The following is a 13,068-nucleotide window of genomic DNA, read 5'->3' as shown; positions in this document are numbered from 1 at the left end:
CAAACCTCTTTGCTCTTCTTCCTGGACACACTGTTAGACTCCATTTCTCAGCCTTTCTCCTAAATGTGGCAAAGGAAGATGAGCAGTTTGTGTAAACCACTTCCAGGCCTTCCCATAAAACGTTCTCATGTTCCATCTGCCATTGAGCCACCTCTTGATATAGGTGAACAAAGTAACCTTGGAAGCCATCTGCTGAAGATGGTAGAGCCCCTGAATGTCAGAAGCTTGGAATCCTGAATCTGTGCTTAGAAACAATTGCCTATTGGGTTATAGGAGACAGAACCCAGGGTCATTTCTGACATGTCCTTATTCCTCACTCTACATCCAATCCATCTTAGAGTCCTTTATTTGTCCTCCATACATGTTGAATCTGTTCTCTTATCTTTATGCTCTCCACCAATACTTTTGTCCAAATTGACGTATCATCCTTTCCTGGGCTGCTGGCATAGCCTTCAAGCATGCATCTTTTCTGCACCCATCACCCACTCTGCCTTTCTAGACTATCAAAACCTGTTTTTCCTCTACTACCTACTTTGGTGCTAGATTCTGCAGGACATATTATATTTTGATAGGAACCCTGGCCTTGAATCTTTGTTCATGCTGTCAAATAAGGTCAATATTGAGATTGGTAGGATTATTAGAAGTTATTTGTATTCCAGACAGGAACTAAACTTAACCATACATAGAAATAACTGTGAATCACATAGATATATCCCACTAAACCCAAACCAAATGTACCTTCTTTTTTTAAACTATGTTTTATTGATAATGTTATTATAGTTGTCCCATTTTTTCTCCCTTTGTCACCCTCCACCTTGCATACCCCCTCCCACCAGCATTCCCCTTTTGGTTCATGTCAATGGGTCATACATATAAGTTCTTCGGCTTCTCCATTTCCCATATTATTCTTAACCTCCCCCTGTCTATTTTGTGCCTATCAGTTATGCTTCTTATTCCCTGTACCTTTTTCCCCATTCTCCTCCCACCCCTCCCCACTGAAAACCTTCCATGTGATCTCCATTTCTGTGATTCTGTTCCTGTTCTAGCTGTTTACTTAGTTTGTTTTTGTTTTTGTTTTTTAGGTTCAGTTGTTCACAGTTGCGAGTTTGTTGTCATTTTACTGTTCATAGTTTTGATCTTTTTTTCTTAGATAAGTCCCTTTAATATTTGATAAATAAGGGTGTGGTGATGATGAGCTCCTTTGACTTTACTTATCTGGGGAGCACTTTATCTGCCCTTCCATTCTAAATGATAACTTTGCCAGATAGAGTAATCTTGGATGTAGATCCTTGCCTTTTGAGACTTCAAATACTTCTTCCCAGCCCCTTCTTATCTGTAAGGTTTCTGTTGAGAAATCAGCTGATGGTCTAATGAGTACTACTTTGTAGGTAACTATCTCCTTTTTTCTTGCAGCTTTTGAGATTCTCTCCCTATCTTTAATCTTGTGTAATTTAATTATAATGTGTCTTGGTGTGTTCCTCCATGGGTCCAACTTCTTTGGAACACTCTGAGCTTCCTGGACTTTCCTGTCTAGTTCCTTTGCCAGATTGGGGAAGTTTTCTTTCATTGTTTTTTTAAAAATAAGTTTTCAATTTCTTGCTCTTCCTCTTCTCCTTTTGGCACCCCTATGATTTGGATGTTGGAATATTTAAAGTTGTCCCAGAGGTTCCTAAGCCTCTTCTCATTTTTTGAATTCTTGTTTCTTCATTATGTTCCAGTCAAATATTTATTCCTTCCTTCTGTTCCTAACCATTGTTTTGAGTCCCAGTTTCCTTCCCTTCACTGTTGGCTCCCTGTACATGTTTCTTCATTTCACTTTGTATAGCTTTTATTTCTTCCTTTATTTTGCAATTGTACTCAATCATTTCTGTGAGCATTCTGATTACCAGTATTTTGAACTTTACATCTGATAGCTTGTCTATGTCCTCATTGCTTAGTTCTTTTTCTGGAGTTTTGATTTGTTCTTTTATTTGGGCCATATTTCTTTGTCTCTGCTTACCTGCTAAGTTGTAAGAGGTGTAGCCTTAGGTATTTGCCAGGACAGGGCAACCCATGTTGCTGCATTGTGGCATTATATGTGGGGGAGGGGTCTGAGAGGGAACAATGCTGCTTGCTGGGCTCTCACCCCACTTTCAGTCACTTCCCTCATTTCCTACAGCAGATTGTGCCCTTTCTGATGATTATTTCTGGGTGGGTGGGTTTGTGTATTTTCTAGGATCCCATGGGTCCCTTCAATGGACTCTCCTGAGAGAGAGGGAGTTTCTCCTGTGCTACAACCCCCACAAATTTTTACAGCCAGAGGTTTTGAGGTGTTAGTTTCCTGAGCTGGAACCCTGGGTTGTGCAGTCTGCCTCACTTCCCATTTGTTCCTTCTGGGTTATCCGCAGGTGAACATGGGATATCTTGGTCTACCAGCTGCCACCTTGCCACGTGTCCTCTCCATTTCTGGCTGTCTGTCTTCTCTGCCCCTCCTACCAGTCTGGATGAATGTTTCTTTTCTAACTCCTTGATTGTCAGACTTCCATACAGTTCAAATTTCTGGCAGTTCTGATTGTTTTTTGTTTTTAAATTGGTTATTATTTTTCTTTTGGTTGTGCAAGAAAGTGAAGTGTATCTACCCACGCCTCCATCTGGGCCAGATCAAAAGTTTTTGTTTTCCAAACGTACCTTCTTCCATGTGCTAGATTTCTGAAAGTACTGTGATTACTTCAGTGACATCCAGCATGAGAAGTGTGCTGTGACAAGGGGGAGGGCCAAAGAAGGACCTAAAAGGATAGAGTAATTCTAACCAATTCAACTAAATGTATTACTTTTGCAAACTTTACAAAAATAATATGACCATGTGACACATTGCTAGGGTCTCTGCAGGGCCTTAGAAGCAACTGCTATAAGGGAAGGGTCTTGAAGCTTTATCTTCATTAGCTTCTCTGAAAATTCACCTTTGAAGGTCATCTGATTATATGTACTACTTTGTGTTGAACTTATGATGTGTTCTGGAATCAGATAAGCTCATAGTATTAACTATAAGATGCAACTTTATGTAATAGCTAATGTATCTTTGCATAATTCAGATCCATGTGTCATAGACATGGTTGGTACCTGATTTGTTAAATGAGTGATACTCAGAGAAGAAACTAGACTAGAAGAAGAGAAAGAGAGAGGGAGAGAGAGAAAAAGATGGAGAACCAATAGGAAAAAGGTCAAGGAAGAGGTTCATATGGTATTGAAGACATTAGGCTAGTTATTCTTACTTCAGGTGTCAGACTCATTAGTGTGCTGACCTCAGTCTGTCAGCAAATGTTGATGCCTGCCACATCGCCTCAGCTGCTTGAGTTTACTGGGGACTGCAGTAGAAATTTCTAGCTCAGTGACAGCATCCCACATCAAGCCAGTGTCTCTCTTTCTCTGTGCCTGAGGACTTTCTTCATTGCTAGAGAGCTTGCCCCCTGCAGGCAGTTACAAAGCGGGTATAGCATTAGTGCCCCTGGGGCAGCCCTCACCATAAGGATGGAAGTTGGTGGATAAATGGACCGGCCTAGGCAGCTTCTGAGGTGAGTTCCACATGATTTCCCAGAGGCTTTCCAGGGAAACTGAGTATCAGTTGCCCGCAGAAATGACCAGTTCATTACCTCATTCATTTATTGGCATCTGTCCCTTTCCTGACTCATTTTCCCCATTTCCTCTCCTATGCTTCCTGAGGTAACCTCTCAAACTACTCACATTCAATTCTTGTGTCAGTCTGCTTTTGGGGCAACACAAACCAAGATACCTGGCTTAAGTAAGTAATTTGCCATTTAAAGGAACATAACCTCAATATTAAAATATAAAAACATGGAATACAGGTTTTGAAGAAAATAAATAATTTGGAGGTACCCCACAAACTCAAAAAAATATTTGTTTGTATTATATGCATCTGTTTAAAAATAATGCTGAGATCTTGAAAAAAGTAATTTAGTTTCTATGGGAAGAAAAGCAAAAGAACTGAATTATTGCATTCAGGTCTTTAAAATTCTCTTCCATTTATATTCCAAGTTTGGCTTATTAAAGAGCTCTGTGCTCCGTTAACATATACATGTGCTTAAAATATACACAGGTTAACTAGACATCTGTGTTGACTGCATATGAGGCAGTTAACTTTTTGCCTTGTTTCTGTTCAATGATTCTGATATTTTAGTCTGCTAGCCAGATGAAACAAGATTGGTTTTTTGGTACCAGATGTGTCACAGTATGAGTTTGTATTTTGCAGGTGCTCCCCCCAGCTGGGAAGATGGAAACTTGCCATCTTTTTGAGATGATGATTCAGGATAGAAATATAAGTGTGTTAAAAATAATTCAACATATTAATGAAGGGCTTTATCCCTTGTGGGCTTCTTATGCATAACATATGAGCAGGCTAACAGCTGTTCTATATTTTAAAAGAAGATTTAGAAAGTTAGAAGTTTTCGTGGGTACTCAAAACATAAGCAACTGCTTGGAGTCATGGAAACAAGATTCAACAATAAACTTGTATTTGTGAGGCTTCCCCCCAAATAATAATCCCACCGGGCTGTGTTCAGGTGGTCTGAGGGTACTGAACAATCCATTTCCAGCATTTGGATTCACTAAATCATCTTTTTTGTAGAGACAGAGTATAGAGATGGCAACATTTAATAGATATGGGAACTAGTTTCCAGCTGATTTCTACCTTCCAATATTTATATTTTAAATCACATTAAAAATTCACACTTATTCTTGCCATTTTACTTAAAATATATTGTGAAAGGACTAAAAGCCCAATTGAGAACTGAGGTGTTAATAAAATACATCTTATCTTATTCCAGGTCTCTAAGCAAAACTCCTTGAGGTGATGATATTCATTGTTTGCCCTTCCAAAAATCATTTAATGAGTATTCCCCAACATCAAGGAATGGCGTAGTCCTTACATTAGCCCCTTACCTTACACTACTCCTGTGGAAGAAAGGACTCTGTGAGCCCTTTGATCCAGCTTCTGACCCAGGAGAGTGTTAGCCTGCTCCATCTTTACCACTGTGACTTGTCCATTTCCCCCGTTCTGACAGCTCCGTCTGGATCTTTAATGATAGGCATTTTTTTTTCTCTTGGAAATTGCTGTTCTCTCAAGTATAGTAGGTCTACACGACTTGTTTCTCGAATTTCAGTTTCTAGAGTTTAACAATATTTTGTGTAACACAATTACTTCTGTTCTCTGGAGTTTTTAAATAGAATAAGTCAGCTGAAGTTGAAGGGAGTAAATAACAATCAGGTTGTATCTATGTTATTTTGACCTCACTGCACGTAAGTATCTGCAGTGGTGAAAACTGGTCATGACAACCAGCAAGCCTGGTCCATGATGTGGGTGGACACTGTGCAGGAAGAAGGCTGGAAGGAAAAGGATGGGTGGTTTGTGTTGAAACTGGGAGTGTGGACAATGAAGAGCCCTAATCTAAGTCATAAGACCTGCATTCTTGGTACAGTGTTCTTGCTCAACAAACTGTATCCTTGAGCAAGTTGTAAAAATAAGGTGGTTTGATGAGGTGACATTTAAGTTTAGGATCCTATTATTATTAAAAAGCATATGTATATGTATAATAATTGGAGATTTTATGTTTGGAGGAGATAGAGGTTGCAAGTGGCCAAAGAAACTAGTTAAGAGGGAAATTTGACAGTAGAAGGGAAGTTATTCTCCTTTTGAGAAGTCTTGACAACCAAGAGTGCTTTCCTAACCATTGTCAGAAAATAACTCTGTTCAGCCAGAGATGATGGAAGGTTCAGAGCCCAAGCATGAACATTAGAATAGTGAAGTGATGGAAATGACTAGTTCAGTTTTCATTACTGAGTAAGAACATGTGTATTTCCCCAGAAGCATGTTTGAAGTGTGGGAACCCTTGGCTGGACTTTTTCACTGGTGAAACAAGGTAAAAGGATTTCCAATTCAACATGACTAATCATATTTCAGTTAGTGTCAGTGGAAAGGAGCAAAAACATTCATAATTTAATACAATGAATTATAAAAATTCTTAATTTAAATTGTAATTTAAAAATTGTTACAGCTAAATTTGGTTATTTCTCATGTCCTTGGCCCCAGTGATGAAATCACATTGCAAAGACCTATTTTGGGGAGGGAACTATTAGTTTTCTCTTCTACCAATGTCCAATAGCCTCTGCATGCAAAGAATACTCAGATGCTTAAAATTGGCAAATAGAGCCATCTTCTCCCAATGCAGCACTGAGGTGGGGGATTAGTTATACTTTATGAAGCTGAAAAAAACCACTCTGTTTGAATAGCCCAGTTTTATGAATAAAAAATAAAGCTAAGTTCTTCACAAAGCTAATTCTCACAGCTGATTGTTAGATGTGAGACTAGACCCTTGGTTCTCCTACACTACATCATGCTGATAGAAGTTGCTCAATAAATGTTTGCTGCTAAATAATAATGACTGATGATGAATTATTCTCATAATTCTCATCTCTGGGAGTTGGTTTCAATCAGTGATTCTCATTGAGGAAGGGAGGTGGGAATCACATGTATTTTCAAAACAAAGTAGGGCTTTGTCTTACTGCTTTGGTATGTTCTTAGAAATGATAGTTACTGTATTTTGAATTTCAAATTACATGAAAAGAAAGCATATGATTGTTCTGTTAACTGAGAATGGTTGTACCTATAACTGAACTCATGCATTTCCAGGATTTTGTGTCTGTCAATTAAAAAAAAAGACTTTTTAAATTTGCTATTCTTTTTAGTTGAAAATGAAACTAAAAAAAATGGGTAATTTAGGCTGTGAAATTAGTCTAGGAATCAGTTTCCTCTTTGACACTCAAGATAAAAAGGAATTTCAGGTAGAAACAACCTACTAACTGATGTTCATCAACTGATGGATTGTCAAACAAATGTAATATACCCACACAATGGAATATTATTCAGTCATACAAAGGAATGAAGTAGTGATGTATGCTACAACATGAATAAACCTTGAGAACATTATGGTAAATGAAAGAAGCCAGACACAGAAGGCCACCTACTGTATGATTCTATTGATATAAAATGTCCAGAATAGGCAAATTCATAAAGACAGAAAGTAGGTTAGTGGTAACTCCTACCAAGGCTTCTGGAAGACAGGAATGGAGAATGACTGCTAATGTGTATGGAGTTTATTTTTAAGTGATAAAAATGTTAGAGACCTAGATAGTGGTGATGTTTGCATAACATTGCACTGTACTAAATGGCACTGAGTTGTACACTTTAAAATGGATTTTATGTGTATTTTACAACAAAAAGGAAAATTCATCAGTGACACTTCAGTACATCTACCCTTTCCATGTGTCTATGATTTTTTAATAGAACTAGGCTTTGGGATTAAGGGGCAACCATCTTGTCTGAAGTTAATGGCTTCTGTAGATCCAGAAAACATACATACATTCATACATATATATATATACATACATAAATACACATATTTATATAATTCTTCAATAATGTAATTATCTTCTATATAATTATATAATAATATATATGTTTAGCAGCCAGGACTTATGCATAGTAATTTCATAAACATTCCTATTTCTTCCATGATCCTCTGTGGAGTTATAGATAAGATACTGTCTTCTTGTTTAAGAGTGAAAAGTCTTAAGGTCTTAGGTTTAAAAAAAGCTTTTACCATTCTTAACTCTGACTTGAGAACTGTGTCTATAAGTAGAAAAATCACTATATTGATTAAAAATGGAAGAGTTTAGATTCAGGCTTAATGTTTCTGGCCTGCAGGTAATCATGTGAACAGGGTGACAGGAACACCCTCCCAAATCCTGCCGTGTCGTAGCTGGCTGTTTTCTGTTCTTCCTTGCCCGGTCCTTGTTCAGGACTTCTCTCATCATCGTTTCTGTGCCTCTCCAGCCTTTAGAAGCTCACCCTGTTTTATGCACACAAGACGTTTGTGTTTTGGTTTTTGGTCTCTTGGGTACACTTTCTTTTTGACAATCACGCCCATTTAGTCGACTCTTGAGAAACGTTTGTTTTGGTGTAAAGGTTACCTGGGGTCAGGGTTTATTCATAGGTATTTTTAAACAGTATGCAAAAGAAAGTTGGCTGAACACCTTTTTGTGGCATGATTTTAATAGTCTTTTTGTTTCCTCGTCTCTAAATTAATTTTAAAAATCAAATGGTTGTGTTTTTTTGGCAGCTATAACTAATTTTTTCCCCAGACATAAAAATTATATTGGCTGTTATAGGTTACCTTAAAAAAACCACCAAAGATTGGGTGATCCTCTAAAAGAATATTTGTTTTTATTTAAAACTATGATACATCAAAGTAAAGGAGTTATATTTTAAACAAGTAAGAAGATATAAAACTTTTTCACAGAATTGGAATGGAGGGTAATTTGCTTTAAGTTCACTGTCATTCTGGAGGCCAAGAATTGGAACCATCACCACTTTCTTTCTTATGAGCACCATATATAAAAATGAGAATTTTAGTTGTAAGTTGGTAAAGTTTTAGGGTTTTAATTTTATTCAGAAATTAAAACTTCTTCAGTAAAATACCTTTTTTTTTCATTTTACTCCACATCTCGAATTTAAGAATGTTATATTTACTCGGCATTATGGACTAAATGTTTGTGTCCACTCAAAATTCATATGTTGAAATTCTAACTCTCAGTGTGATGAAATTAGGAGGTGGGGTGTTTGGGAGGTCATGAGGTCATGAGGGTGAACGCCACATTAGTGGGATTAGTTCTCTTATAAAAGGGACTCCCGAGAGCTCTCCCTCTCTTTCTTCCATGACACGTTATGAGTCCGTAACCCAGAAGAGGGTTCTCACCAGGACCTGACCATGCTGGCACCCTGATCTTGGGCTTCCAGCCTTCAGATTGTAAAAAACAGATTTTTGTGGTTTATAAGCCACCCAGACTATAATTTGTCCTAGCAGCTCCAGCTAAGATACTGTGTTTGCTTCTTCAGGTTAACTGTAATGTGGTTTAGAAGGTATTTGTTTTCTCATCTCCTTCCCATAGATTTCCCAATACAATAATTTTCTAAGGGATACCTCATTCATTTTGGAAATTTTGCTCACTGTTTTTTTTTTACATTCACAATCAAACATTTCTGACAAAATTTAAAATACCCTACAGAAACCAGCATATTGTACAATGATTTATTACTGTGTAATAAACAACTGTGTTGAGACTAATCATGAAAATAAACACAAATGTGGTAGATACTCATTTTCTAAAGAAATATATCTTTATTGACTTTTTCCATTTTCTTACAAAGCAGTTAAAAAACTCATTCTTGAACTTGCTATTCAATGTTATTATGGCTGCCTCCTTATGAGACTTAGTGGGGCTATAGTGAGGTTCCTTAAGCACCACAGAAGACAGTCATTGCTTGGTCCCACTTTTACAGAGAAGATTCCAAGTTTCACTGTATAGAGTATGCTTAGCTCTCTTGAAGACGACCAGTTTAGTGGATTAATGTCTAATTTACATACAGTTATAAAGACAAACTTTGAATCTTTACAGATTAAATGCCCACTTTATACCATGGTGTAATTATTTGAATTATTGGTGAGTGTACAGTATATAGATGTAGATGTACTAGATGTGTCTATAAATAAAATAGTGCTTTAAGGTAACAATATTCTTTGGCTGATTTAAATGCCTAAAGTGGACTCTTTTAAAAGACTAAAATGAAAATGGACCCACTATTATTGTCAGTCTTAACACTGAGCTTGTGCGGAAAGTTCCTATACTGCTGACTGTCAGCATCTCTAGGTCCACGATATACTCTCTTGGTCCTGATAGCGACTTCACCAGCACCAGCATTGCACTGACAGGACTTGTTGGCTAAAGTAAAAGAAAAAAGAGGAAGGGAGAAAATAATTTTTTTTGGATTGACATTTCTATTTTTTTGTGAGTATACCTCCTGTAAGAAATAGGAGAAGAATTTTGAGGGTGGGATAAAATTTACTCCTAGTCTCTTCCTGCTTCCAATTCTTGTGTCTTACCTCTTGTCCACAGTCATTAGTTCCAAGTTACAGGAGCCTGATGTTTTCTTTGTTTTCTATTTGTCCGTCTCTGTTAATGTTCTCTCCACTCTTATTGAATATTTCCAGCCTTTATAGAGACTGGAGTTCAGAGGATAATCTGAGAACTTGAATTGGTGAACGAAGTTGTTGTCTTTCACTTCTCAACATTGTGGATGTGTTTACATTCTAGTAGATGAAGAGACATCTACTGGATGGTACCACTCTATGTGCGGTGCACAGAAGAGTGAACAGACAGCTAAACTCTCTGCTCTTATTACACTCACACTCTAGTGGGTGACCTAGACAAGTGAATATTATGCAAGTGTTGATAAAGGCTGTAAAGAAAAATAGGGCTCAGTAAAGGAGGACAGATATTGGGTGGGATGGGAGGACGATGGTATTGCACCTTGAATTTCATGTAGTACTTCTTTATGATATATCCCCTTTTCTAGGGAAGAAGGTTTTCTCAGTATTCTTCCCAAAAGGAATATAAATAATATCCTGTATAACACAGATCCTTTCAAGGTTCAGGTCCAGGCTCATGACCACCAAGAAATATTCTTTGACTATTCCAGCCCATTTATTAATTCTTGGACCATGGATTTAAACTCAAGCTTTCCCCCTTCTTTTCTCATAGATATTATTTTTTACCACATAGTAATATTTAAAACTCTTTGCAATAAGGAACTATGTATAACATTCACCTAGTATGGAGCTGAGCATGATAGATGCTCAGCTTAATTAAGACCTTCTAATTGATTCTTAGGCATTAAATACCTTCTACACGAATGGAATTTTAGTGGAGAAGTTTTGTAGGATTTGATTCAACAACTTTTTAAATGATGTGATAAGAAATAGTTTTGAAATATCTTTTTATTTTAAATAGTTTTTGTTTCAAATAATTTAATATTACTTAAGTCTAGGATATCAAAATTGGCACTGTTTTAGATCATTCATTAGAAACAAGGATTTTACTTGAGAGAAACACTAAGTGTATTTGAAAACATCAACTCGATGAATGCACTGATATGAATCATAAAACTTTTAGTGCCATGTTTATTGCAAGGAACAAGCATGCTTGAATTTTACTTCACTTTTGTTGATACTGCTAGGAAATTTTATTTTCTTAAATTATAGTTAAAAGTTTAAAGTGGAAAATTATTTTTAAAGAAGATTTCTGGATGAACCTATTTTATTGCCATGGGTTACAAACAATGTTCTTTGTTTGGACTAGAATTATTAAATTCACTGTGTGAAATCCATTCAGAGTAAACTTCTTACATTGTCTAGCCTATCTCAAATTTAAAGCATCAAATGTTACAGAAGTTTATTCTTGGCTATTTAAAAAAAGGATAGGAATATATTGTATTTTGGGTTTGTTTTTTCTCTTCAGAAGTTGGTCATGAGAAATTAATCATTTCTAATTTACTGGCAAAGAGACAGAATCACATAATTCTGGAGCTGGAAGGGAACTTGATATAGCAAAGAACAGCGTAAATGTGTAAACATTAAAAATCTGTAAACTTTACCACAGGGATGAATTTCCTAATTTACTTTTCATATTCTCAAACTGAAATATTGACTTTAAAATTTGATTAAAAATGAAGAGTGCCCAAAGGAGTTTTGAGAAAATTAAAACTGGATGAATAACATCCTTAGTGTGAAACAGTTACCGTAACCTTGTAAACTGCTTGGTGGGGTGCCATCATTTTCACATGAAGTGGTGAGCCATATTTAAAATATGTCAGAATTTTAACCTAAAATAAACTTGCTGAGATTGTGTGTGTGTGGGGAGGAGGGTAGGGGACTGCGTGGCTGAGGCACTAGAGTCAGGGAAATCTAGTTGGAACCTGTTGGAGAGATTGGGGGTGGTGTGAAGAGCAAGTTTAAAGGAAGAGAAGCAGGGGCCCGGGGAAGCAAAAGTAACCCAGGAGACACGGTGAAGAAAGAAATGGCAGAATTCAGAGGAAGATTTCATATAGGCAATGAAAGAAAGGGAAAACACAATGGTGACCTCATACTGTCTGCCTGGAGGTTTGCAAGAGCGGCACGACTATTGACACGCACGCCTGTTGCAGGTGGTTGGGATCACTTCTCAGGGACTTCCTGGTTTTAGTTTGCAAAAGTGTAAATAATCCTGTAAACGTAACAATAAGGACTTCATGATTTTTGAAAAGGTCTCCAGGAATTTTTTTCTGGGTACCATTAAATACCTATCACTAATTTGTAGTATCTATTTGGAGTGTGTGTGTTTGTGTGTGCATGCTTGTTTTGGTGGTCACAGCAACTCCATTAGAGTTTATAGCTTGTTATCCAAGAGACTTTAGAGAAACTACTTAATCTGAGTCTCATTTTTCTCTTCTGTAAAAAAATGGAGGTACATATTTAATGTCTATCTTACAGTGTTACCAAGAGGATTAAATGAGATAATGTGTATAAAAATTCCTTAAATGTTAGCTTTCTTTCCATGTGAACACCACCAAACAACAATAATGAACTTGAACCTTTCTCGACAGCTAAGGCTGTCCTAGGATACTTACTCTTAGGTAGAACTCTCCATTTTCATTTCCAGATTTGAGCTGAAAAGTATTGATAGTGTTGGCATAAATGGTTGTGGCTTGTATCTGGAAGATGTCTGATGGCACAGACCTATCAGATCGGAGGCTCATGTATTTATAGATTATGGCCTGGGGAAGGTCTCGGCACAACGCATTGGAGACTGGGCAAATGCATCGGCTGAAAAGGCAAACAGAAATATTCAATAGCTTGATTTGGTAAGACCAGGAAATTCTCACTTTCTGAAGTTTTGATTTTCTTACTTCTCTGATGCTAGAACATAGGGTTCTTGACAAGGATTTCGTGGGTAACAACGGAAGCCACCATGATAATTCCAACACATTTCATCTTCCCGACACTCATTTGTGGTCTCACACTCATTTATATCTGTAGAGACATAGGGTCAAAGTAAATTAAGTGATTTAAGTAAATTGTTTAAATGACAGATCCAGGTTTTCAAGGAAGGAGGTGTTTGGGAATCTGGACTTACGTTTTTAGA

At 37.0% G+C, this 13,068-nt stretch overlaps 1 protein-coding gene across 1 annotated transcript in view; it reads right to left on the bottom strand.

Annotated features, from left to right (window-relative positions):
* Positions 1–9,207: 9,207 nt before the first annotated feature.
* Positions 9,208–13,068, bottom strand: part of EFEMP1 (EGF containing fibulin extracellular matrix protein 1) — a 65,142-nt gene continuing 61,281 nt past the window's right edge. The window contains exons 9-11 of the mRNA XM_045827694.1: positions 12,833–12,956; positions 12,554–12,749; positions 9,208–9,831 (exon numbers count right to left, since the gene is read on the bottom strand). Of these exons, the coding sequence (XP_045683650.1) occupies positions 9,670–9,831; positions 12,554–12,749; positions 12,833–12,956 (482 nt within the window). The 3' untranslated portion in view covers positions 9,208–9,669. The remainder of the gene's footprint in view (positions 9,832–12,553; positions 12,750–12,832; positions 12,957–13,068) is intronic.

The sequence above is a fragment of the Phyllostomus hastatus genome, unplaced genomic scaffold (assembly GCF_019186645.2).
Source record: "Phyllostomus hastatus isolate PE091 unplaced genomic scaffold, TTU_PhHast_1.1 phas_scaffold_78, whole genome shotgun sequence".
Lineage (NCBI taxonomy): Eukaryota > Metazoa > Chordata > Mammalia > Chiroptera > Phyllostomidae > Phyllostomus > Phyllostomus hastatus.
This window is presented reverse-complemented; position numbering and strand designations above follow the sequence as displayed.